Source organism: Scardinius erythrophthalmus, assembly GCF_964197995.2.
Source record: "Scardinius erythrophthalmus genome assembly, chromosome: 2".
In the NCBI taxonomy this organism is placed as follows: Eukaryota; Metazoa; Chordata; class Actinopteri; order Cypriniformes; family Leuciscidae; genus Scardinius; species Scardinius erythrophthalmus.
The window spans coordinates 59,379,689-59,406,946 of NC_138222.1; the positions used below are offsets into that span (position 1 = coordinate 59,379,689).

A 27,258-nucleotide genomic window follows, 5' to 3' on the forward strand; every position below is an offset into this window, starting at 1 on the left:
ATAGTGACTGTAACTGAGGGGCCATTTACACAACATAGTTTTGAAACTAAAAACGGCAACTTTTTATGAGTTTTGGCCGTTCATTTACACGACAACAGTGTTTTGGGGGCCCTGAAAACACAAACTTTTGAAAACAGGTTTCAAAGTGCAAGTTTTGAATATGCAAATGAGCCCCGCCTCCACTCACTCAGCTCAGAGATCCACTGGTTGACGATCACACGTTGATCTGATTGGTTTCAAGGTAGTTTGTGACGTCAGAAACACCAGTGATTTCAAAGCGTGTTTTTGAGACTGTCTTTGGTTCACTGCAGTTTTAAGGAGAAAATACTCAGCAATGCTGTCGACTTATGAATTTACACATGGTTTGTCTTAAAGCGTATTAAAAACTTGATTTTCACCACAGGGGGACTTTAAGATCATTTAGCATAACCTTACCTAAATCTTGAAAAAAAAAGGGTCATATTTACTCCCTCAAAAATATTTATGCCTGTGGTTGCTGAAGTGCTATAGATAGAAAGATGCATATATAAATGGACAAAGACAGATAGATAAACAGACAGAAAACACACAACATAATGTATACTGTTATATATTTCTGATAGATAATAGGCTACACTATGTACACACAACATTTAGTGTTATATTTGGACAGACAGACGGAACTATCAAGCTCACATAATAAAGAAGACACACACAAATGCATTAATTCGGTTTGAAAAGCAGTTTATTCCGAACCTTTTAATAAAACATACATGAGGTTGGCCCCTTCACGAGTGAAATGCATCTCTCTGAGGAAGGACGTTGAGCGGTGCGGCTACAATCTACAGAGCTGGTAAACGTTTCCCTTCACAGCTGATCTGGGGACAAAGGGTTTCTTCTACAATGCTACGATTTCTCATTAAGACAGGGGGCGCTGTTCCGAGATCAGTGCAGAACTCCAGTAACTGCGGCACAATCTAACCAGTGAGGCGTACATTACATGTGGTGAGAAGAAGGCATCACAAATCATCAGTAATCATGACAAACAGGACAGCCAAAGGTGGGTTCACATTCATATGTGGTGTAAACACAGCATTATTAGAAACTACACGCCTGTCCGTGAGGATAAACAAGTGCGTGCTTTTGTAGTCGTGAGTAAAAGAGTATTTTACAATCAATAGTGACATTCGTATCTAGCTCCAATTCCTTCATGCCAACATTCATTTCTCCTGATCATTTATCACTTTATTTTCCCTCTTCTCTCAAGCCCTTTCTACAACCCTTATTTTTGTTCATCCTGACAAAACAATCATTAAAATTAATCCATTGGTGACTTTTTGAAATACATTCTGTTCGAGTAAATCTCACAAAACTAATCAATAACATGCGTGTGTCATATTTCACTCAAAATCCATAAGAAAAAAAAAATATAAAAGTATTATGGTATTAAGATGTTTTTTTAAGGAAATTAAGCATATTTAAGGACCATTAAGATGTTTAGCATTGTGACATTAAGGACAATTAAGCACATTTAATCTCATTTAATTACCGCACAATGTGAAATAACTGCTATATTTCAATGAAGAATTATTTATTTGTTATGTATTTGTTGTACTGCCTTTAATTTATTGTACTGCCTTTAATTTATGCTGATTTTATTTATATATATATATATATATATATATATATATATATATATATATATATATATATATATATATATATATATAAAATAGAATTTGGATGGAAATAATGTAGCAATGCAAAGATGGTGGTCCTATTTTCTTTATGCAAAATAAAAATATAATTCCAAATGATTTCAGGTGAAATATGAGTCACATATTTATTCATGAGATTCGCCTGTTTGTATGGCTGGATCCAAAAGCTAATGTCGTCTGTGCATTCAGAGATGAAACTGAGATCATCATCATCATCATCATCGCTCTGATAAACACAGACGAAAAAAATCACTCAAATAAACCCAATATCAAACACACTCATCCTGCACATCTTAATCAATAAAAAAGGTAACAGAGTCACATAAAGGTTCAAAGGTTTACACACACCAAAACATTTGTTGTTCCTGTTAGGATATTTAATAATTAAACAACATGAAATGGACAAGATAAAAGAAAAACAGGTGGAATTGCCTGTTTTAGACACAGCTATGATTCATACGGTGTTCTGGTGGCTAGAAAATCACGTAAAATGAAAAACACGTCACATTATGAGCGGATGGAAATGCCAGTCATATACGATTGGCCTTTTCCACCACATCAGACCTCTGAGAGACAGAGCTGGGGTTCGTGCAGTCAGATGAAACAAAAATGAGCGTTTGAATTATGAATCTAGATCTGCCCCAAACCCCTCATAATTAAGAGCTCTACTCGGACTGTAGAATCCTTCACTGTACCGTTCAACTCGTTTTCCAGTCGCTCCAGGACAAATATTCCCAACTACAGTGTAAACGAAATCCTTGTGCGCTAATTTTGCAAAACAAAAGAAAACCTTAAATAATTTAAATCATTATATACATAAAACTCAGAAGGCAAAAGTGAGGTTGTACCAGTCGGTGCTCATCCGTCTCTGACCTCTACGTTCATATTTTTCGTAAGTGCAATACAGCTTTTGCACCATTTCAACTTGGTGAGGTCGTTTTGTGAAAGGAGTTAGCATGTATGACCTTTGTTTTCTAAATGGCACTCCCATAGCGGCAATCCCAGCGAAAATAGATGCTTTGTACAGACAGCATTACTTTATCATTGTATGCTAAACTACGCAATTTTGATGCCATGCTATGACGTAATTTTACCACTGAATGTCTAGAGCAGATCATCTGCCTGTGGTCTAGTAGGTGATAGCGCGCTACGTTGCGTTTTATCTTTTACATTTACGTTCGTTGAGTGTGGCTAATGGCAAAGCAGATGGACGTAGCCCAGATTATGCAAGCGATGTGAAACTAAAAGACATATTTTTGCTTTTAAGACCTTTTTCTTAGGAAAACGTTTTGAGTAAGGATCATTTAATATATTTTCAATTCAAGTAGGTAGCAAACAGCCTCTCCGTTTGGCCTTTTCCACATCTAGACGCCGTTTTCTAACTGATCAGAGAGCTGCGTCTGGTCAGGTCCACATTACTAGCGCTCAGTCCCCTGGATTCTGACAGGCCGCTGTTAGATTCCTGAAGAGACACACACACACACACATACATACAATTGGTGTCATGTAACATTATACAGTGGAAAAACGCATAAATTTTAAAGTGCAGTAAGGGATTTCTGAGAAAACCTGCTGAAAGTGGATCGGAACACGCAGCACAACACTCTCAGATATCACTCACTGCACCTTTAAAGCTGGGTGAATATTCACTGCATAAAAGTTAAAATCTTAATACATGTTTTTGACCTTACTGTGTACAAACATGTTATTCTAAAGTAAAGTACAGAAGTAAAATGGGTTGTCAGTAGGGTTTCAAGTCCTTCATAATGCTTTGTATATATTTATATTACTGCATTAATACAAATTTGATCTGTATTATCAGACTCCCTTGCATTAAAGCACATGCATGACTTGGAGTGATTTTGCTTTTATCTGCAAATCGTTCAGCTTTTTTCTATTTGGTTAAGTGTGAATTGACTTTCAACAAGCTTATTTTTGGATATACACTACCATTCAAAAGTTTGTAGCGGGTACGAAAGAAGTAAAATGCATTAAAAAAAAACAGTACTATTAAAATAACTTTTCTATTTGAATATATTGTAAAATATGATCAAAGCTGTGATCAAAGCTGGATTTTCAGCATCATTACTCCAGTCTTCAGTGTCACATGATCCTTCAGAAATCATCCTAATATGATGATTTGATGCTCAAGAAACATTTCTGATTATCATCGGTGTTGAAAACAGTCGTGCTTCTTCATATTTTTTCGGAAACTGATACCGTTTTATTTTTACAGGATTCCTTGATGAATAAAAACGTAAAAGTCTTTACTGTAACTTTTGATCAATTCAATGCATCCTTGCTGAATAAAGTGTTAATTTCTTTCAAAATAAATAAATAAATAACTAAAGTGCATGCAGACATGAAAACACACCTGTGAGGCTTCTTCTACGCTCTTGTTGAGGAAATTTAAGGAGCTTGCCCTCTTCATCCTTATGAACGAAACAAGAACAGCAGTTACAGGCTGGCGTCAGAGCAGATTGTGTGTTTGTCAGGTGTTTTGGAGAAGATCATCCCTGATGTGTTGAGGTTTACTCTCACCCGGGGTTGCGTGGCTCCTGTGGGCCGCTGCCCTGCAGTTTCTTCACCAGCATCTCACTGCTGCGGCGCAGGGCTTCACGGATCTTCCCGAACGAGCCGCTCCTGCGCAGGGCGCCGTTGCCATCCTGTGCCCGGGAAATATGATCAACTTCAAGCTTATATATATATATATATATAGTGTTGGGCAGTAAATAACATAATCTTGGAGTCTGATTACATTACCCAGATTACATGTAATCAGATTCCAAAGATTAAGAACTTAGATTGTCAGACTTGAGTTACTTTTTTATTGATTACATAATAACATTATTCTCACAATGGCAGTAAATTATTCATACTTAATTTATTCTCCTAAATACTTTTTTTTAAATCTTTTTTATCAAGTCTACTGCTTATATTTATTATAATATATTATATTTCTTATTTTTTTGATTCATTTAATTAAATTAAAGGTACTCTATGTCACCTTTGGCCCTCTAGCGGTTAAATAACAAAACTGCATGCATTTTGCAGAGGAACACTGTTTTGGTTGTGCTTCGGCTCTGCGTGATGAATATGATTATTCTGCTCATTAAACATTCACTATAGGTTTAAGAGACATAACCAGTATAGATGGAAAGGATCTCAAGGTGACTAGCTGAAGACGTTACTGTATCTTTACTCGTAAATACACACATTACTTCCTTGAAAATAAAGCATCATAAAAATGCTAAAATAAGAAAATAAAAATTCCAGCACAGCGCTACATCAACCATAATGAAATGAGCCTTCACAATAGATTTCACCATCCTGACGAGGTCTAAAATATAAACACTTATAACAGCTTACCATAGTGAATCAGCGTAAGGCAAAAACACTCTTTAGAAGAACAACTGATGGTGTATTGACAAAAAAATAAAACGTTACATAGTGCACCTTTAATAGCTTTTCATTATCAATAAACGTAAAATCTTTTCATTAATAATAATAACAACTATTATTAATAATTGAGCACCAATAATAATTGATAAGAACTGAGCAGCCTATTAGAATGATTTCTGAAGGATCATGTGACACTGAAGACCTTGATCACAATAGGAAATGTATACAAATACACAAACAAAGGGTGTAAGAGGTCCACTGACCCCGGCCCACTCGGCTTCGTCCCCATCACAGTCTCCTCGGGGGCCTCCGGGGCCGTTTACTCCGTCCCGGGTCTGACGTCTGTCCCCTCCGGCACAACCTCCGTCCTTCAGCAGCTCCACCACTTTACTCTGGTTGATCGCATCGATGCCCTGCCGGACACAGAGCAAGCGGATTCAGTAGATGTGTGTGTTACAGCTCACTGAAACTAAAACTAAACAACCTTTGTGTTGCTTGAAATAATATACACATTGACTGAAATTAAATAAAATCTAAAAATAATTTTAATTTAGTTTAACTACATACTAAAATAAAATCAATGAAAACTATATAGACAAATAAAAAAAACTTGATAAAAAACACTAATTCAACATATTCAGTAAGAAACTATAATAGTATATCAATGATACGGGTTGTCAGTCAATTGAAATGGCGTTAAAGGAAAGTAAAAGAAACGAAACAATGTGAGTCTAAAAGTTTAATCACTGAGGTATTCTTGTACTCCCTTCTCTTCCTGTGTGAGTCGTCTGCGCTCAGGAAGTCAAGCATCAGGTAGGAAATCCGTGCGTGTGTGTGTGTGTGTGTGTGTACCTGCTTGCGGTTCTTGGTCGCACACTCCTCCAGCGTCTCAGCGGCCTCCAGTTTGCCCTGCCTGCGGTACAGAGCGCCCAGACTCTTCAGTGTGGTGTTCACAGTGGGGCTGCGTGAGACAAACACCAGACACACTCAGCAGAACAATCACTCCGAAACATCAGCTGCGTCCCAAATCGCGTACTTTAGTGCGTTCACACTGAAAATCCTAAAAAGAATAAGTACACTCATGCACTCGACTGTCGTAGCGGAGGGGGAGGGGCTTTCAGACTCCGATGTTTAAAGACAAAATAAACGTATAAAGTTCATACACTACACGGTTGAGGACATAGTGTATAGTGCGTCATTTGGGACACAGCTATAGACTACGTTATGAGATTTAGGCAATATTGTGATTAAACTTCGCCTCATGCCATAAACACAACACTTTGATCACGTTGATGCGATCAAGCCAATAATCGTAGCATCCATAATCGTAGTAAATCGTGGATTATGATGATTTTAATCACGATAAACAGGCATCTGAACACTTTAAATCGCATCTGTTCCACTCTGACCAAGTGCTGAAGAAACTGAGTTCATGCTGACAACATTGTGTGATATGAATATAATGCAGTATTTTGATGGTCGAAAACATTGAAATGGCGACATTTAGTTTCACTGGATGACCGAGTCCGGATACCAAAGAACTGGTGAACTGATTTCTGAAAGCGCGCTGCACTGATAAGGCAAATGCTACTCAAGTATTTGAAGATTGAGCAGCGAGCTCATTGGCTACTGATCCGGCAGGAACCAATCAGCTGCGCCCTATAGATAACGCTGTGATTGTGAACAGACGAGTAAAGGACCTATTAGCCTGCGCCATCTAGAGGTTCATGACTGAACTCTGTATTAATGAAAATGGCATGTAAACGGGTGTTTGCTCTCGTGTCATGTAAACATCTTTCTGCGATTAAGTTCTGACTCTAGTGATTGGAAATAATCCCATGTAAACGCAGCCATTGATTCGTCCACACTTTGATTACCCATAATCCTCTGAGGGCACCTGCACACTCACCTGTCCACTTTGCAGGCTTTGTACCAGCTGCCGTACTCTCCGTAAGGACCAGAGTCCCTTCTCTTCCCCTGAAATGACCATCAGACAAAATCGTCTTAATTATAATGAATTGAGCGGATTAAAAATATGAAAATTGGTAAAAATAATGAATATATGAAGACCAGGCTGAATTGCTGTATAAAATAAAATAAATTAAATACATTTTGCTAATTGCTGGTTTAATGTTGTATAAAAGCAATGTTATATTGCTTAAATATTTTTTTTTTAATTTAGATAAGTTTATTAATATGGTAAAGTGGATATAAGCATAATTATGAATAATACTTATTGATATTGAATTATGAAAAATATACACTACCTTTCAAAAGTTTGTGGTCAGTAAGATTAATGTTTTTTTAAAGAAGTCTTTTCTGTTCACCAACGCTGCATTTATTTGATCCAAAATACAGTAAAAACAGAAATATTGTGAAATATTATTACTAGTAAAAATAACTGTTTTCTATTGTAATATATTGTAAAGTTTAATTTATTCCTGTGATCAAATCTGAATTTACAGCATCATTACTCCAGTCTTCAGAGTCATATGATCCTTCAGAAATCATAATAATATGATGATTTGCTGCTCAAGAAACATTTCTGATTATTATCAATGTTGAAAACAGTCGTGCCGATCCATATTTTTGTGGAAACTAATTTTTTCTGGATTCTTTGATGAATAGAAATGATTAGAAACATCATTTACTGCCACTTTTGATCAATTTATTGCATCCTTGCTGAATAAAAGTAATAATTTCTTTTAAAAAATCCTTATTGAACCCAAACCTGTAAATGATAGTGTAAATTTTTATAAACGGAAATTTAAATAAATGTATACCAACATGTAAACGAAGCCTGTAATACCTTGCTCTCCTCTCGCTCCTCTGCATGCATCCAGATTGGCTTGTTATCATCTAAGAGAAAAAATTACATTCTCATTATAAGCAATATAGCAAAAACCGGCATTGTTTTGTGATTTTATTCAAATATTGTCAAAAGCTTTTGTGTGTTTTTAGCATTTTCCTCTGCCCGGCATCAGATACTGAGTGGCTAGTCTTCTTTTATTGACTATAATTAGCTCGTTGAAGCTCTTAGGAACATCAAGTGGATGTTTGATCATAATCCTGTAAGCGTCTGATTGGCTTAAAGGCCTGCGATGTCACAACAGATGGCCTCAGTGAAACAGATTAGACAAAACCTCTGAAAGGCCATTAAACATCTCACCATTTCATCCTGACAAAAACTGATCATGAAGATGCCAAAAAAAGTGTCTATTCTTACAAAAACACATTTACATAAAATAAGAACATATGCATGAATGAGTGATTTCCATGCATGCATAATGAAAGCAACATCTTCCTGAAATGTGTTTTATGAGAAGTACTTACTGTTGACCGATCCGAACTCTTTCTCGTGCGCGCGGGTCAGAATCTCCTTGTACAGCGTCTCGGCGTCTTTGAACTTGCCCTGCTTCAGGTAACACGTCGCCTGTGGAGGAGAGATGATCACGATCCATGAGCTTCAGGCTGAATAATGCTCTCGGGTTCTCACGCTCACGTTTCGCATCAGAATTCACCTTGAGGGCTTGTTCTCTCCAGACAAAAGACCATTTATTGACCATGAATATGCACTTTCTACAATAGGAGCTCATGACATCAGCAATATAAATAGGAAGTGCAGATTCATTGTGCTTGCTCTCAACATAAAAAAGCTCTTCTTATTCGTTCATATGTTTTTCCCTTCTTGTGCAAGCAATATACTGTATGAAATAAAAAATATATATTTTGTTGGCAATAATTCATCATGATTATCTTAATATGCTTTTTATTTGGCCTATGACCCACTAAAGTGCCTTGAAACACACAGCATTATTCAGTGTGTTGAGGAAATTTCCACTGAAACAGGAAGACAGGGCGGGGCATATCGATCAGCTCCTCCCCTTTTTTAAAGTAGCCAATAGTGTTTAGTTTATATCAGCTCGGCTAGAGTCGTTGAGCTCGATGAAGACGCAGTTTCCTCCTAATCTCTAACCGTTTCTCCTCCGTATCGCTTTAAAGTACAGCATTCAGTGCAGGATTCATAGGGTCCGATACGTTTTCTGGTCTGCGCGACTCGATCACATGATCCGCACTGTGTTTCGTGTCTTTGGACCGGAGCTGCGGCGGTTCACATGACACTAGCGTGACACCAGACTTCATTCTCCCCAATGGAAAGCATATTTACACAGTCTGAATCGTTCCCTGTCCCCTATATAGTGCACTATGTGCAGTTTACCAAGTAGAAAATAGTAAATGTGTGAACAAGTGACCGATTTCAGCCGCAGCTTCAGCGTCTATTTATAATGTAGGGGGCGGGGCTTAAGATTCTAGAGAGCATTTGATTGGACAGAAAATGATGTCGCCATCAAAATCATTGATCCATATCGGCGGAAGTGAGAGACTAAGTTTTGAATGCTTATATCTTCTAAATGCGAATTTTGTCATTGTTTTGGAGCACACTAGCTTATAGATAACACTAAGGTTAACATATTCATACTAACAGTACCCCCGAAAATTACATTTTGGATTTCATGGGGACTTTAAGATTAATCTCAATAAGTTGGCACGTCTACTGCCACAATCTTAAAGTACCCAACCATTTATTTGCAACATCACAAGAAAGTTATCTTCAATTAAATACCACGACTTATTAAGAAAAAAGAACATTTCAACATTTGGCTATCTGGCCTCACCAGGTTGTTTTTGGTCTTGGCCACGTTGGGGTCGTCGGCGCCCAGTTTGTTCTCGTAGATCTCGAGCGCCCTGCGGTAATAATACTCCACTTCCTCGTACTTGCCCTGATTCTGACACAGCAGGGCCAGATTATTGAGCTGCTTCGCCACGTCAGGGTGGAATTTACCCAGAACCTGCAGTAAACACAGTATACATGAATCTAACAACAGTGGCTAGACCAGAGCCCCATCATGACTGAGCTGAGCGTGTCCTCCACCTTCTCCCGGATCTCCAGCGCTCTCTTGCACAGCGGCTCGGCCTCCTTGTGTTTCCCGCGCTTGCCGTACAGCACGGCCAGGTTGTTGAGCGTGGCGGCGACGGCCGGGTGATCTTTCCCCAGAGTTTTCTCTCTGATGGCCAGCGCGTCGTTCAGCAGGTGAGCCGCCTCTTTATACTTATTCTGATCCCTGGAAGAACACACGGGAATGCATGTGGTGACGGAGAGGTAGCGCACTACGTGTTTACTAGTGACATGAGTCTTGGAGGCTGGGAATTGTTGAACGAAAACAATGACGTTTAATTAGTGCTTCTCTGATGGCGTGTTAGGCCTTGTTCACACTAATACGGTTTCGTTTGAAAACGCATCTTTTTCTTTACGTTTTGGTCTTCCGTCCACACTGAGACGGCTTTTTTATTAATGAAAATGAATAAGTGAATAAATCTGAAAACGCTGTTTTTGTGTTGTAGTGTGGACTGTCAAAACGGAGGTATTTGAAAATGATGACACGTTTAGTCATGTGACGCATAATGAACCCATAGATGTTCGCATTTGTACTGGTATTGTGCCCGTTATGTGCTGTTCACTTTCACACTGTTGCTAAAATATGTTACTTTGCACGCTCTTCATATCACAGTCCTGCAAAGATGACAGAACAATTATTTACAGCAAACATTGAAATGTTTATGTTTTCAACAACAAATTAATATATCTTTCACATTTTTCATAAAAAATGTCATTTATATGTGCAATGAAAATGTTTATATACAACCCAGTTTTTTATTATTTTTGTTGATTATTAAATAAATTTGATTACTTTATTATTACATTTTATTGATTTTGTCCAGTTTCGGTTTTTGTCTGAATGAAAACATTGGTGTTTTTTTCGGTGCATCAGTAATATTTTCAAAATTGACCAGTGGCCGGTTGCATCAATTGGTTAGACTAGTCTTAACCATCTATTTTATTTCTTTAAGGCTGGTCATACATTGACTTCCATAGTATGAAAAAAATAAATACTATTGAAGTAAACGACAGAATTTTAATTCTTGGGTGAACTATCCCTTTAAGACACTGTCTTAGCATAGTGTCTCTGACCTGTACACCAGGGCGAGGATGTTGAGCATGGTGGCCACATCGGGGTGGTCGTGTCCCGAGGTTTTCTCCAGGTCCTCCAGGGCCTGTTTGCAGAGCGGCACGGCCACCTCGTAGCGGCCCTGAGACGCGTACTGGATCACCAGGTTGTGGAGGGTTCGGAGGCGGGCCGGGATCTCGTAGCCTCCCTGCTGTGCCGCCGCTTCACCACTGGGCTGAGCTGGAGAGAGAGAGAGACAGGGGAACAGCGAGAGGTTAAGGTCGAGAGTTACTGTGTGTTCACACACCGCCGGAGAGGAGACGTTTACGTGTGCAGCCCACATTACAGTAACAGTCCTGGTTGAAGTGTGGCCTTAATGCAGTTGGTCAAATCTGTGTTGTTTTGAGCAAATTAATTGCATTGTCGCTGAAAAACGAGCGTTTTTGTTACGCAAATGTTGCCTATAAATAGTGTTGCGCTTCTTATTGAATTGATCAACCTCTCCTCCATTTTGCTTGGGAACTAATGTGGTCGAAACCAAAGTTTACACGACTGCGTTCTCTGGACTCACACCCGAAGGACTTCTACATCCCGATTGGTTGCCGCCAAACCGCATCAGAGCTCATTACCATAAAGTTGCCCTGACTTCAACTTTCCTCGACGACCCCACACTGTCCAAGACGCGACGTGCCACTTCCCACACATTTTTTTGGCCAAATCACATTGAAAATGAATGACTTCCAGCCACTTTGACGCTCTCACCGGCGGCGGTGTGAACGCACAGTAGCAGTGTGTGTCCACTGGCACGGAGCGAGTGTTTTTTAGTTCATTCCTATGGAAGCTCGCGCAGTGCATTTTAGGATTGACAGCGGACCGGAGAAAGCGTTGAGAGTGTCAAAAGGTTGGGCAGTTCTCGACTTTATGCAAATATCAAGCGAATAACGCGGTCGGCAGCCAATTACTGGGCGGTTCGGGATGTGACGTCTGTCTTGAGAGTTTAAAAATATGCAAATTATGCCGGAGTTTATGCTGGATTTAGTGCGTAAATCATTTCGTTTACAAATTAGACGATTTGCAGTTGTTATATATATGATAAATATTTCATTTTGGATGTGTTCATTGTGATTATACTGGCTGGGTTTATAAAAGTTTGTAAAATTGACAGGATATCTTTGCTTGGGGCATTTGGAAACAAGCTCGTCTATTTCCGAATGTAATCGTGTGCATCTCTAATGATTATACTGTGTGTGTGTTGAAAAAAAAAAAAGATTAAACACACTCGCAACAGATGTTTTAGCGTTGCCAGCGGCACTGAGCGGGCGCTGTAGTGGACACGCACCGTAAGAGTCACACAGCCTTCTTCACACCGCATCGCTCTCTCTCACCTGGTCCCTGGTCATCATCGTTGGGAAAGAGATCGTCCAGGTTGTCCTTCTCCTTCTCTCCGGGCTTCTCCTCCGAGGGCGAGGTGTCCTCGTCCAGCTTGCGGATCTGGTTCATGAACTCCAGGTGTTTCTTCTCCTCCTCCAGCTGTGCGACGCTCTGCTCGCTCTTCTGCAGCTTGTGCTGAGTGCTGGCCAACTCGTCCCGGAGCCACTGGTTCTCCTGGCAGAGCCGGCGCACCTGAGCGCGCAACTTCTGCTTCTCCGACTCCACGGCGCTCAGGTGACCCGACAGAGCGATGATCACCTGACACCAGACATGATTATACAGCTTTATTTTCTTCTAGACACAAACTTTGTGGTATTGTTTTCCTGTTATCTCTGTAAAGCTACTTTGAAACAATCTGGATTGTAAAAAGAGCTGTATAAATAAAGATGACTTGACTTGATTTGTTTTTCTGCTTTAGGTTTAAAGGGAGATAACAAACTTCATAACTATTCTTCTAAATTCTTTAAAAAAAGGGAAAAAGTCTGTAACAATGAGTTGAAAATTGCATGCATTATATATATATATATATATATATATATATGAAAAAAAGTTTAATTTATATATGTGGGCAAAGTGCTTTAAAAAATAAAACAACAACTTTAAAATACATATTAAATAATAAACATGAAAAGTACACATTTAAACCAATCAGAAATACCATTATAACTAAATAAAATGAAAACTTTATGAAAATAAAATGATGCAATTTATTTTTTCTAAAAACATTTATAATTTATCATTTTAAATGTATATATATACACGTTTGTTTTGTGGCCTTCATCTTTACACTTTTCAGTCGAGCCTTGAATGCAATGATTTGTGTAATGAATTTCCAGACCCTTTTTCTTCTATTCCTTACTAGAAGTGTCCACATTTTAAATGTTCTGCAGTAAATTCTCTGCTGCTTTCCACTTATAAACGTAATAGCATACCGAACCGGGTTCAAATGACCCACACACACAGTTTAGTGTCTTGCAGTGTTGTGTGATAAATAACCCACTGATGATGGCTTAGGCTGAAACGCGTCTGTGAGGACATGGTATAAACAAATCTATGAGAGTGCGGTTTTTCATCTTTATTTGATAAATGACCCACACACACAGTTTAGTGTCTTGAGTGTTGTGTGTGAGGTACCTGCGCCTCGCCCAGCCCCAGCTCGATGTCCTGCAGGCTCTTGCGGAGCAGGCTGGACTTCTCCTGAGCTCCGGGAGGCTGGGAACAGTCCAGTATGGAGTTGAGGAGTTGAGCGTGTTCCCCGCGCAGCGTCTCCAAACCCTGCATCACCGCTTTAGTGTTCAACACGATCTCATCCTGCGTGAGCCGCTCCAGAGCCTCTTCTCGAGGGTACACCATAGTGGACATCACCCGCGGGTCCAGAGGAACACACTGCAAAAATGTGATACGGTAATGCTTAAAGTGTGTAAAATAAACTTAAATTATCTTAAAAATATATTTAAAATGATATAACCTATACATGTTTCACATTCTTTTTGTGACGAGAAAACATCCCTACAGCTTCTGAAAGTGAACATCAGTGTTTTACTGTGGCGTAAGAAGTGTTATTTTAACATCAGTGTAAACCACGGGGTTCAGGTTATCCTACATTAGGGTTATTTAACAACAGAAACTGAATAAGCAAATGTAAAAATAAAACACTGCTTAGTTGTCACTGTATGAATTAAACATATACTGATTCTTATTAAAGCTACAAAAGTTATTCAGCCAAGAGCAGCGAGTGATTTTCTCTTTGTCTTTTATTCATGACTCCAGTTATTGCAAGCCGCTGAGATATGCATATCGCGATATATACATTTGCGATATTTATTGTGCAGCCCTAGAACACACAGAATGGAGGAATGTGAGGTTTAAAAGTGGTGTTTGGGAAAGTAATGCATTACAATATCGCACTACTCCCCAAAAAAGTAACTAATTACATTACTTAGTTACTTTTTATGAAAAGTTACATTACATTTGCGTTACTTTTTCTCACCTGGGCTGGGCTTGTTATTTTTTGGTATATGTTAAGGCCTTTTCACACCGAAAGTGAAATGAGAAAGCCTCAGGCTGATGGAAATGCATATTTAAACCTTTCAGCTTCTGTTATTCTGGATTAAAGAGAAATAGGATACAGGAGAAGAAGTTCAACACTCTTATTTCTAAATCTAATCTAAAGTAATATTTGCTTATTAGTATGGTTGAATTAGATCATTGAAGGTCAGCAGCAAATACATTGGTTAATAAAGTGAGATTAAATACATAAAGTATATTTGTGCAATTTAATATAGTTAATTATTAAAGTGGGATTAGTAAATGCATGTTCACATTTAGTCTAGAACTAAAATAACCATCATGTTTACACACACACACACACACACACACACACACACACACACACACACACACACACACACACACACACACACCACCTCACTTTATTTCTGAGTTTTCAGTCAATGAAGGTGAAAAAGTAACTAGCATTACTTATTTGAAAAAAGTAACTTGGATATTTTGTTGTAAATTGAAAAAGTAATGCATTATTTTACTAGTTACTTGAAAAAGTAATCTGATTACGTAACTCAAGTTAGTTGTAATGAGTTACACCAACACGGTTTCATACAGTCGAACATTACACAGGCTCTATTAGACCCTGAAGATCAGGATCATCACAGCATTGCATTACTGCAGATCACACCCAAAAACAGCCAATCTGGCAACACAAGTGCTGACAAAAGAGTCCTGCGCCCCAAAACATCTGCGCTCGCGTCGATAACAGCAGCAGTGCCAGTAAATACTGTCATCAGAGTGATTCAGATCAGATCAACAGGAACTGAGGATCAGGGTTTACTAATGAAGGAAATCATCATCATCAGTATACAACCAAAACAGATCCGGAAAGAAAATTGGTAATTGGTGAAGAAGTGTGAAGATATCATTTAAATGATTTAAACTTTTAGAGATGATTCCCAACTCAAAGAATTTACTCTTTTTGGTAGTTACTGAACCTGACTTGCTAACTTGGTCTACAAGTTATTACATTCAGTGGTTTACATTTTGAAACGAATCAAATTAATTTGTACTTTAGATATGTATTATGAGTTTTTTATTTTTTTATTTAATGTATTATGAGTTTTTTGTAATAAATGAAGACTTAAAATTTAAATAAATTATACAACATTACAAATGTTACATTAAATGCAATTTAAGATATTTATTTATGTTATAATTTTATGTTATACTCTCCCTCTCATATATATATATATATATATATATATATATATATATATATATATATATATATATATATATATATATATATGAGAGAGAGATTGCTAACATAATAATGCATAAATGCCATTATTTATGGCAACCTGGGCAACTTCCGACTTACATATACTGTAAGTCATAAGTCACCCAAGTATTCCAAGTAGAAAGTTTGTATCTATCCACCTTCATAAGAATTCATTTGAATAATATTAAGAACATTTTATGTTAATGCTACTAAAAGTAATATTTTAATTTTATTATGATATTTTATTAAAATCTAATAGTTTGAATAATACAGAAATATATGCGATTTTTTATACATGTATATCCCATCAAGTAATAGGAATCGCAGTAATAATAGGACTTCAAGTGTTTTATTACGACATTTCAAACAAAACCCCATCGTGTGTTGCTGTGCAGTTCCTCCTGCGTCCAGCAGAGGCGCCCTTCGCCTCAACACGCCTACAGACTGCAATGCAGCAACACAGAGGAGAGTCCCACATCAAACCTCGAGATGCAAAGCTTAAAAACACATCTGATCAGATCACAAACCGCGCACCTATCCCCATGAGCTTCGATAATGACTGACAGCTGCCTGGAATAATCAGGAGAAACCTGGAAAAATCCATCAAGGTGACCCGCAGGACAACAACACATCCCTGGCTGCGATTCCTCTTCCAGACAATTACAACATCTTCAGATCAGATCTCATTCACACAGGCCTGCTCTCAAAGCATGTCAATGTGAATCAATCAAACCAGACATACTGATACACTTATTTCCATCATGCAAACTGCCTCACATCCTCCATCTTGTACTCTCACATAAAAATGTTTGAGAATAAATAATGCATATTTAGATTCATAACCCCAGAAATATTCATTGCATCATCACTGTCTGAAAGATGAGGACAAAGTCACCAAATGCATCATGAATCCTCTGCTGGGGCATTGTCTAAACACATTATTATGTAATATTTATTTATAGACATGCACCATTCTCATTTTAGCTATTGTTTTTAGCAGATCAGGCTAAACTTTCCCCCTTCAAAACTGAAAGCAGTTTAGCATCCTACTGTATGACCAGTGCAAGACAATCCCATCAGTAACTCGAGCACAGATCATGTGTTTATGTAAGAAACCTACCTTTAAAACACGCTTTCCTGGGTGGGTTAGGAATCAAGCAGAATCGGGCGTGACTCTTAATGAGAAGTTATGGATTCAGACGCGTCCAAATCTCCAGACTCGCTCCAATAATAAACGATTTGAGCCTTGAATCAGATGAACGAGATGATGAACGAGATGAATAATATGAAGATGCGCTTTTGTCTGTGACGCGCTCAGCAAAACACACGCCCGTGCGCGCGATGACCCGCTTTCTCCTCGTCCATCCTTCTGTGTGTTTCAGCTCGACTGTTGAGGGATCTTTGTGTTGGACTGAGAGAGGATGACCACAGCAAACTGAAAATGGCTGATGTGTGTGTTTGTGCTCCCAGAATCCAAAGCCCCGATGCGCGCTGACATCATCACACCCGCCCTCGCCTAACCGGGCGTGGACGCGCAGTGCGCGCGCGCGTGCGAGGGCCCGATGGAGGAATATCAATATTCATAAATAGGCCGAGTAATGCTTTTCCGGTGACACTTTACAAAAAGATTCATTAGTTTATGTATTAACTATCATGAACTAACACTGAGCAATACATTTGTTACTGTATTTATTAATCTTTGTTAATGTTATTCATAGAAATACAGCTGCTGTTCACAGTGCATTAACTAATGTTAACAAACACAACCTTTGATTTTAATAATGCATTAGTAAATGTTGAAATGAATATGAACTAAGATTAATAAATGCTGAAGAAGTATTGTTCATGTTTACTTAGGTACCGTTTTTCTTCTAAATTATGCATCTAAAATATATAGCAATTTTTAAGCAAATATCCAAAATGATCATTTTCATACAGATTTAAAGTACAATAGGCCTACATATTTTGAGAAAACCGCCTATAAAAATGAGTTTGTATCTCCTTCAGTCCCCCTTACATACCAAATTTTACAGTTTTATTCCTATCTGTATTCTGAAGTTTTTTTTACAGAGGGATTTGTTTCTAAAATGATCCTATACAGATGTATACACAGAAACATGTGTTAATGTTTGTAAGAGGCTGATCTATATTGTGCATTAGTAATACAGGTGCTGGTCATATAATTAGAATATCATTAAAAAAGTTGATTTATTTCAGTAATTCCATTAAAAAAGTGAAACTTGTATATTATATAGACTCATTACATGCAAAGTGAGATATCTCAAGCCTTTATTTGTTATAATTTTGATGATTATGGCTTACAGCTTGTAAAAACCACAAAATCTCAGAAAATTAGAATATTACATGAAATCACACAGTAATTACACAGTAATCCCATGGTCATTGAACCAGGTTTTGGTTATTTTGGCAGTGTGGGCAGGTGCAAATCCTGCTGGAAAATGAAGGAAGCAACTCCATAAAGCTTGTCTGCTGAAGGAAGCATGAAGTGCTCTGGAAATGTCCTGGTAGACGGCTGCGTTGAGTGGACAGCACAGTGGACCAACACCAGCCGATGACATGGCTCCCCAAACCAACACAGACTGTGGAAACTTCAAACTGGACTGCATCTTGGACTGTGTGCCTCTCCGTTCTTCCTCCAGACTCTGGGACTTTGGTTTCCAAATGAGATGCAAAATTTGCTCTCATCAGAAAAGAGGATTTTGGTCCACTGTGCTTTATTAAATCCAGAGTCAACGCAGCCGTCTACCAGGATGTTTCCAGAGCACTTCATGCTTCCTTCAGCAGACAAGCTTTATGGAGTTGCTTCCTTCATTTTCCAGCAGGATTTGCACCTGCCCACACTACCAAAAGAACCCAAACCTGGTTCAATGACCATGGTATCACTGTGTAATTACTGTGTGATTTCATGTAATATTCTAATTTTCTAAGATTTAGATTTTGTGGTTTCCACAAGCTGTAAGCCATAATCATCAAAATTATAACAAATAAAGGCTTGAGATATCTCACTTTGCATGTAATGAGTCTATATAATATACAAGTTTCACTTTTTTAACGGAATTACTGAAATAAATCAACTTTTTGATGATATTCTAATTAAATGACCAGCACCTGTACATATCTGTAGCAAAACACTAGAGGGAAAACCATTGTTTTTCAGGTCAATTAGACTAAGGAAAGTACACTTTTAAGTGTTTATCTTATCTTATCTATTTATGTCTATACAAATACAACGTATTTTGAGAAAACAGCCTTTAAAAAAAATGAGTTTTCTCCTCCACTTGGGTATCATCTACATACACCAAATTTTACAGTGTTATTCCGATCTATATTCTGAAGGTTTTTCCTGTTTTATATCCAAAATTCTCTTCTGTAAAAAACCTTTGATTCTAATGTCAACAGAATGAAACAACAACTCTGAACTTGGATTTATACAAACTTGTTGTTTTCTTAATAAATATATAGTCAATATATTCAAATATTGTCTTAGTGCTTATTAATCAACTGGTGATATCTGTTTGTGAATCATTTTACTCTATTCTATGTTAAACTTACCAAGGTTTTAATCCATCAATGCAAGTGACAAAAAAACAATATTTACACTGCATTAATCTGCACTTATTTTGTCGTATACCAGAAAAAATCCACAATTTACACAAGAGAATATACAAATCAGGTGTGTTTATTAAATAAAAAAAAGAACACAAGTAACACTTTCACTGTCCATACCACATCTATTGATTGACAAACTCAATTATGAAAAAGCAGTACTACAAAACATGTCAAATAAAAAAATAACACAATAAAGGAACATGAGTCCATATTACAAGCACTTTGGATATGTACAAGCATTTTTGTCTAAAGGCAAAAAGGCAAAGAGCTGAAGACTGCTAAAAGAGAATAACGCATGTGCAAAAATACTCATCTCATCCACAAGCTCGGCTTCATCCTCTTCCACGTCGAAATATCACACACACTTGTTTTTGCTTTACACAGAAGGCCGAATCTGCAGTTTGAGTCCAGAGCTTGTGTGATTCAGGCATATTATCTCGAGATTACGTTACACTGACAACGAGTACTTGATGAAGTGGACGAAGGACATTCTGATTGGCTGTTGGGATCATTAGTCGACCAATCAGAATGCTGGAATTCACTTCATGTGTTCTGTAGAAAGTTCACGTGACAAATCAACACGGGTACACACAGAGGTACGAGGACAGGCAAAGACCGCACTCCACACGACACACACACACACATACACGGATAAACACACTCCATGTTCCACTAAAAACGCTTTCTTTTTAATTGTGAAACGAATCAGAAATTCAGTACTCGACCATCCCCGTTCTCTATAAATACTGAAAATCATTTTCCATACATACAAAATCACAAACATAATGTAACAGCGGACACACTTCGGCAGTGACACTTGTTTTGCCCCTTCAAGAAACACGTATCCATATCAAATTTGAACTCGGACTCCGAAATAGTTTTTTCTCTCTCTCTCAAAGCTTGAGTGAAGTTTGCTGCAAGTTTTTTGTGCATTTGCTCATCATGCAAGCGTAAAACACAGACAGCAAGTGTAACAACATCACAGACAATCTGATTAGTTTGAAGAAAAATTCAGTTTTTCTCTTTGTATACTCAACATCAATAGTTTCTAAGCTTTGGTGGAAATGCTGACCCTCTAAATTAATCATTTATGAACTTTTCAGATCCAATAAGGAATGATCAAAGACTTTACAGGATTGTGCAAAAAAAATGTAAAATAAAATAAAATAAACCCTAGACATTATCGCTACAAGCCTTAGAACTAGAATTTAGGTCACAACGATATTAATAAAATAAAAATGCAAATAAAACAACTATATAAAAACTGGTAAAACATTAAGAATTGAACTGCTATTTGCCATTCTTAAAATGTGGACATTTGTTCAATAGAGGAGGATTAATAACCAACATTAACGGAAAGAAGGTTTCTTTAAAAGAGTTTAAGGTTTCTTCAACCTTCTAGGGCAGAAAAATTAGAGATGCATTTCATGTAGACACAATACATTCACTCACACTTCAAACCGACTGCTTACAGAAGCAGGAACAAATACACATCTAACTGACCCATCTTGACTTTAATACTTTGTTGTTTTTAATACTTTTAAGCACAGAAAAACCGACACTTTCATCCCAGACGACGAGAAAGATCCAGGTCATATATCACCTCAAAAATCAAAATTATATCGAGTACAGTTGACTGCAATGCAAACATTTGTATTAAAAATCACATCGTAACAAATGCTACCATGATGTACGCAAATTAAACTTCCCACATTACTGCCGTGAAAACTAGACCAATCATGTCTCAAAGCAAAACACCCAAGTGCTCATAACTTTTCTTACTTCTCGTTTCTGATTTTGTGGTGAAATATGACTCGGACACGTTCTTGACAGATCATGCAGTTTGAAAGTGAATTAATAATAATATTAGGAGATTATGTAACAATCATTGTACATATTGATGATCTGCAATGTTTAGAAGTCGCCGTGACTGAAGTGAAGGACGTATAGTTCACACCACAGACTAATCAAACCAGTGACCACTACTGTCCACGAACACACACACACTGGTTTCACTCCAACTGTGGCACAACATCATTTCATAGATTTAGTAGATAGATAGTTTGTTTTGTTATTATTTTAAAACCACATTTCAGTGACGTTTTGCTAGTTGCATTACTTACGAAGAATATCTCACAAATCTTCTAGACAAAATAAAAGCACATGACTTTTGGAAAAGCTCCAGCTAGAAAATAAAGGGATATTGTAGCTTGAAATTCACTGATCGGAGATCAGTTCTGCTGTTTAGCTCATGACTGCACAGCAAAAAAAAAATAAAAATAAGAAAGAAAATTCTTTGTATTTGTGTCTTTTCCACGACAAATAGCTAAAACACTCATAAATCAATATACATTTACTTGAGAAGCAAATTGATCAAAATGAACAGTTTACAGGTCTGGACAGATATTGTATCTTGTTTTAAGCATAAACTCATTTAATTTTGAGCATTTTCATCAGGAAAACAAGACTTGATGTCTTTTTATTATGAAAAATCAATTGGAATTAAACAGTTTTACAGATATGGTCCGATATTTTTTCTTGTTTAAGCATTCATTTTTATCGGAAAACAAGACTTAATATCTTAAATCCTTTTGCTTTGCAAGTAAATGTATCTTGATTTAATGTTTAGATTTTTGTACTGAAAAAAAAATAAAATAAAATACAAATGAAAAATACTAAGTTACAAAATGATTTCTGCAGCGTGTAAAGGTAGTATTCATGACTCTTGTTTTAAGTGTGTTTCATAAAAGAAGCGGATTACTTCTTGTGCTTTGGACGTAGATATGAAGAAACGAAGGCGAGTCTAAGTGCATAGCGTTTGACAACTGATGAAGATAAAACCCCAAGTTCTCCCCAAACCAGTTTACAACTGTACAAAAGCAATTAAACTACATCCTCCACAATTCTGCCAAATACACCAACTTTTTAACATCATAATCTGTGGCTTTTCCACCTCGAACCATGTCCAATATTAACGTTTCGATATGACCGCGTTCTCCTACAGAACGAGTTCGCTGTGACATCTTTATCAAGGTGGCCGATCTTTCTGCTCCGTAATGTTTACATTCTGATTGGCCAGAGATCTTTGGAGATGGTTTATGAAAAAGAAATAAACCCTTAAGATGAGCTACATATTTAAGCTAAAAAGGTCACTTTCTGACACATAAAATCATAATGTGTGTAAAAACCAATATAAAACTAAATGGAAATAGTATATTCTAGGTAATAGAGATTAATCAATGTGAACTAAGATCTGATGTCAACCTTCTGTACACCAAAGAGAACATAAAACGCCGCTGCATTAGCGCTAGCAGTTAGCAACATGTGCACGAGTACATGGTGCACTATTGAACTTACATTAAAATAACGTCCGTTAACTTTGCCAGTGCATTATGGGTGATGTAGTATAAGACATGCAGGTTAAAGGTCAATAATGCAGTTCCAGATTTTCTCGACTGGTAGGAAAAAAAAAAAACAAATTACGCAAAAGTTGATTTTTAAGAAATCTGTAAAACTCATCAGTTGGCTGATGGGCACCTTGTAGCTCCGCCTTCAATGACTGGGCGTTAAACTCCGCCCACTTAATAACGTTAAGAGTTTTGCGCATTTTGTAATATTCATTGGTGCTTTTTTCCACAAGAAGTGAGACAAAAACATGTTAAATAATCTTTGTTTACAAAAAACGACCATGGTAACGTTGGTTTCAACCAAAATTCCCTCGTTGCTAAAGCTGCTCTCATATTCATTTATTATAATTTTACTTGTGTAACATTAACTGTGACTTTATCGGTGAATACAGTTACCATGGTGGATTTTAGCGCGGGTTAAACTGCATTGATTGGTGGTTGAGGGAAGCCATTGATTAAGAGATCAGTGATGTCAAGGGTTGCTGGATGTGATTGAAGCGGTTAATGGTCCACAGGAGGAGTATTCAGATTTTGTGCTTGGCCCCCATATGTGGCACTGGGACCTTTGATAAATAAAAGTGACTAGCGCTGATAGAAGTCTATCGTACCCGTCTTCAACTCCACCAACCCACCCAGCGGAGACTGTCACATGAGAGTCCTGTCTCGACTACGATTGGCCAGCGTCCCGGGAGCGGGGGGGTGGGTGTGATGGGATGTGGGTCGCAGGTTGAAGAGGCGGGTTCAGTGAGTGGTCGGTCCTAGGAAGCTGGTTTGCTGTATCCGAACAATCCCACTGGGAGATACTTGACGTGAGTCGGCCACTGAGCGGCTAACTGGAAGAACTTCACGTCGTTCCACTCTCCTCCATCAATGGTGACTGAGAAAAGAGGAACACAGCTGAAGATTTAGGTTTCTGCATTACACCGTGTCCTAACTACACGCGACGCGTGTTAAAATGCCTCTTTTCCATGTTAATCCGAGTGTTTGTCCTAACCAGCCGCGACGGCGACACGCGGACGAGTCTATTTTAGAAACGGTTTCTATTTTTCTGCGACGTCGCGCTGGAACAACAAACACAAAGTGTGGCGATGATAATCTCAGGTACTGTTTATGTGCTTTATTTAATGTTAAAAGTGTGTAATGTGACTTTGAATATCATTTAGTGCTCCAGCTTTGAGGCTGTAAAAGCAACAATGGATAATTCACCTCAGATCTTGAAATTAAACAAATGGAAACAAGAACGTTCAAACTGTGAACAAACAAGTGTATTCTGTGACAAAGATTGTTTTAGTAACTCAGCCTATGTGTTTTTAATAATGTTTAAATGGTGTAATGTTTGTGAATTTGATTATGTAGCTACTTTTTCTTGCGAGTGCCGTCAAGATTACTCTCTGGTGCCGCGAGACTCCGCCCACACACTGTTCTGATTGGCTGTGGGTTTTGATTGATTTTTACGCATCTCGCAGTCGCGTCGCGTCTAGTGTGGACAGACAAATTATTTGTCGCTGGAATCTGATCACATCGCATCTGGTTAGGACCCGGTGTCAGTGTTTAGTCAGGAATGAAGGTCCGGTACCTTTCAGGATGGTCTGCTGCTGTTTGGCGGAGCAGATGAGCCGGCTGATGCCCTCGATCACCTGACTCTTAGAGTCCATCTCCTTCTCTTTAGGTTTCTTCCCCAGGAAAATAGTGGGAACTGAAGGACAAAGCCAGAGTAAGACATTATAGGGAGAATAGGGAGTGACATTGATTTTATTTTTTACATATATTATTTAACTTACACAACTGTTCATACGTTTGGGGTCAGTTCATCAAAAATGACAATAAAGACATTTATAATATTACAAAATATTTCTATTTCAAATAAACGCTGATCTTTTGAACAGTTTTCATAGGAATATGAAGCAGCACAACTGTTTTCAACATTGATAATAATCATAAATGCTTCTTGAGCATCAAATCATCAAATTAGAATGATTTCTGAAGTGTGTAAAGTGCAAACCCTCTATATACCGAATAACAGTTGGTCAAACACTCTCGGTACTGAGCAAACACGATCTTCTGGATGCTACGAGTGGTCACCAGCTTCATCACAGCCGGTTTCTTAGACTGGCCAAATGTCTACTGTCCACTTATTATGTATGAATTGACTGTTTATTATTTACTGTTATTGTGAAGCGCCCTTGAGCTTGGGAAATGCGCTATACAAATTAAACATATTATTATAAACTTAATAATACTTTGTCAAACACTTTTGGGAACTGAGCAAACAATGATCTTCTGGATGCTACGAATGGTCACCGGCTTCAGTTTACCTTTCTTGTTCTTCTCTTTGGTGACCACGGTCATGGCCATAGTGTTGACGGGCGCCTGAGGCTCGCTGGCTCCCCCTCCTGGCAACCGGCTGACCTGCAGCGACCAGAAGGCACTTTTCAGTGTGTTCTTACAGCCGGTGTCCCTCCTCTCGCCCTCGCGCCGCTTCTCCGACAGAGACGCCAGCCAGTAGTCCACCTGCAGGCCGATGGCGTCCACCCCGTGAGACATGCTGGGACTCCTGACACACACACAGAGCACAATTATTAAAGGGGTGGTATAATACAAGATGTAAAATAAGTCTCTGGTGTCCCCAGAGTGTGTATGTGAAGGTTTAGCTCAAAATACCTCACAGATCATTTTTTTATAGCATGTTAAAATTGTCCCTTTTTGAGGGTTAGCAAAAACGCGTTGTTTCGTGTGTTTCCCTTTAAATGCAAATGAGCTGCTGCTCCTGGCACAGAGGGCGGAGCTTCAACAGCTCATGCGTTTCTTTGATTACCTCACACACACACACGCACTAAAATGTCAGAAACTGTTCTGCCTTTTATGTTCAAACCAAAGTCGGACAATGATGGAGAGACTCAAGAAGACTCCCAAATGTGCTCGACTACAACAACTCCTCCTCTTCTCAACACTGCTTGCGTGTTCCTGGGGGCGGGGTTTATGTAAATTTTAGGGTTAGCGATGTCATTAACCTGGGAGTTGTAGCCCTTTTAAGCCGTTTGTTGTAGTCCTTAAAAAGCGATTTCTGTAAATAAAATATCTCCCTTTGCTTTGAACTTTGAGTGCATTATTTTCCGGTTATCTCTGTAAAGCTGCTTTTAAACAATCTGGATTGTAAAAAGCGCTATATAAATAAAGGTGATTTGACTAATTTAGTTTAAGATTTTGAATCTCAATGGGATTATTTCCTGGTAAAATAAAGGTAAATAAAATAAAAAATAAAATAGCTGGCTAACAATGCTTTCGGGAAACACACCCCAGATTGTTAAATTGTCCATTATATTTCTAGGTAACACTTTACAACAAGGCAACTAACATTAGCAATACATTTGTTGCAGTATTATAACACCGAGAAATGGTGGCTTTACTGGTCTGAGCTGGTTTTAAAGCTTCATCAGCAGAACAAACCTCAGCTTGACCACCGTTATCCTGCATGACCTGCTTTCTCCAGCAGGGATTATTACCCAGTCATTCCTGAAACCTTGTGACGGTACAAATTCCCTCAACAATCCGGAAGTGTTCCTGAACCAAACCCAATGCTAAAGTCATGTGACGCTCACCCTTGCACAGCCAATCCGCCGCCCATGGAGGGCGAGGAGGGGGGCGTGGCGATCTCTTTCAGACTGGCGGGTGACCCGTGAGAGGGCGGAGACGTGGACGGGACGGCTAAACTCACAGCCACGCCCTCTTCCAGGTCGCCTGGGGAACAGAGATGGACACACAGGGAGATTTTGTCACACACATGAAAAGAGTTATGGAAAGCAATCAGTGCTTTAGTGTCCATGCAAACACACACACACACACACCTGCTGATGACTGGCCCGGCTCTATCAAACCCACTTTCACCACCTGTGAGACACCAACAGATCCAGACAAATAAATACAGAGACAGACAGACACACGGGCAGATTAAAATAATAATAAAAATAAATAAATAAACTAAAAAATATATATAATAATAATGTAATTAAATAAAATAAAATAGTAAGGTAAAAGGTAAAAAATAAATTCCAGAGGCAAATATTATCCTTCAATTAATTTTCAAAGTTAATTTCAATTTATTATAATACATGATAGAATATAATATATGATGCTTTCCATGACGTTTGTGCTGTTTGCAACAAACATTACAAAGCTAAAACTCAGGACAAATATACATATATTTTAATCAATCAATGCAAAATGCACTATTATAGCTAGCAAGAAATACTTATTGGTAAAAATAAATAAAATAAAATAAAATAAAAAATAAAATGTCAAAATAAATTCTAGGGGCAAATATTACCCCTCAAAAATAATAAATAAATAAATAAAGTTTAATAAATTTTATTTAATACTTAATAAAGTTTATTTAA

General features: G+C 38.0%; 2 protein-coding genes across 3 annotated transcripts in view; both read right to left on the reverse strand.

Annotated features, from left to right (window-relative positions):
* Positions 1-1,799: 1,799 nt before the first annotated feature.
* Positions 1,800-17,372, reverse strand: klc2 (kinesin light chain 2). Its single transcript, XM_081358682.1, has 14 exons — positions 16,948-17,372; positions 13,673-13,924; positions 12,493-12,796; positions 11,131-11,347; positions 10,033-10,222; positions 9,776-9,949; positions 8,433-8,532; positions 7,909-7,958; positions 7,009-7,076; positions 5,952-6,060; positions 5,363-5,512; positions 4,239-4,363; positions 4,072-4,129; positions 1,800-3,159 (listed from the first exon to the last, which is right to left on the reverse strand). The coding sequence occupies exons 2-14, from the start codon at positions 13,898-13,900 to the stop codon at positions 3,076-3,078; spliced, it is 1,857 nt and encodes a 618-aa protein (XP_081214808.1). The 5' UTR covers positions 13,901-13,924; positions 16,948-17,372; the 3' UTR covers positions 1,800-3,075.
* A 2,139-nt stretch (positions 17,373-19,511) lies between these two features.
* pacs1 (phosphofurin acidic cluster sorting protein 1) overlaps positions 19,512-27,258 on the reverse strand; it is a 58,629-nt gene continuing 50,882 nt past the window's right edge. For both annotated transcript variants that reach the window (XM_081351299.1, XM_081351300.1), the window contains exons 20-24: positions 26,710-26,752; positions 26,464-26,602; positions 25,180-25,418; positions 24,441-24,560; positions 19,512-23,741 (exon numbers count right to left, since the gene is read on the reverse strand). In XM_081351299.1, coding sequence (XP_081207425.1) covers positions 23,623-23,741; positions 24,441-24,560; positions 25,180-25,418; positions 26,464-26,602; positions 26,710-26,752 — 660 coding nt within the window. In that variant the 3' untranslated portion in view covers positions 19,512-23,622. The remainder of the gene's footprint in view (positions 23,742-24,440; positions 24,561-25,179; positions 25,419-26,463; positions 26,603-26,709; positions 26,753-27,258) is intronic.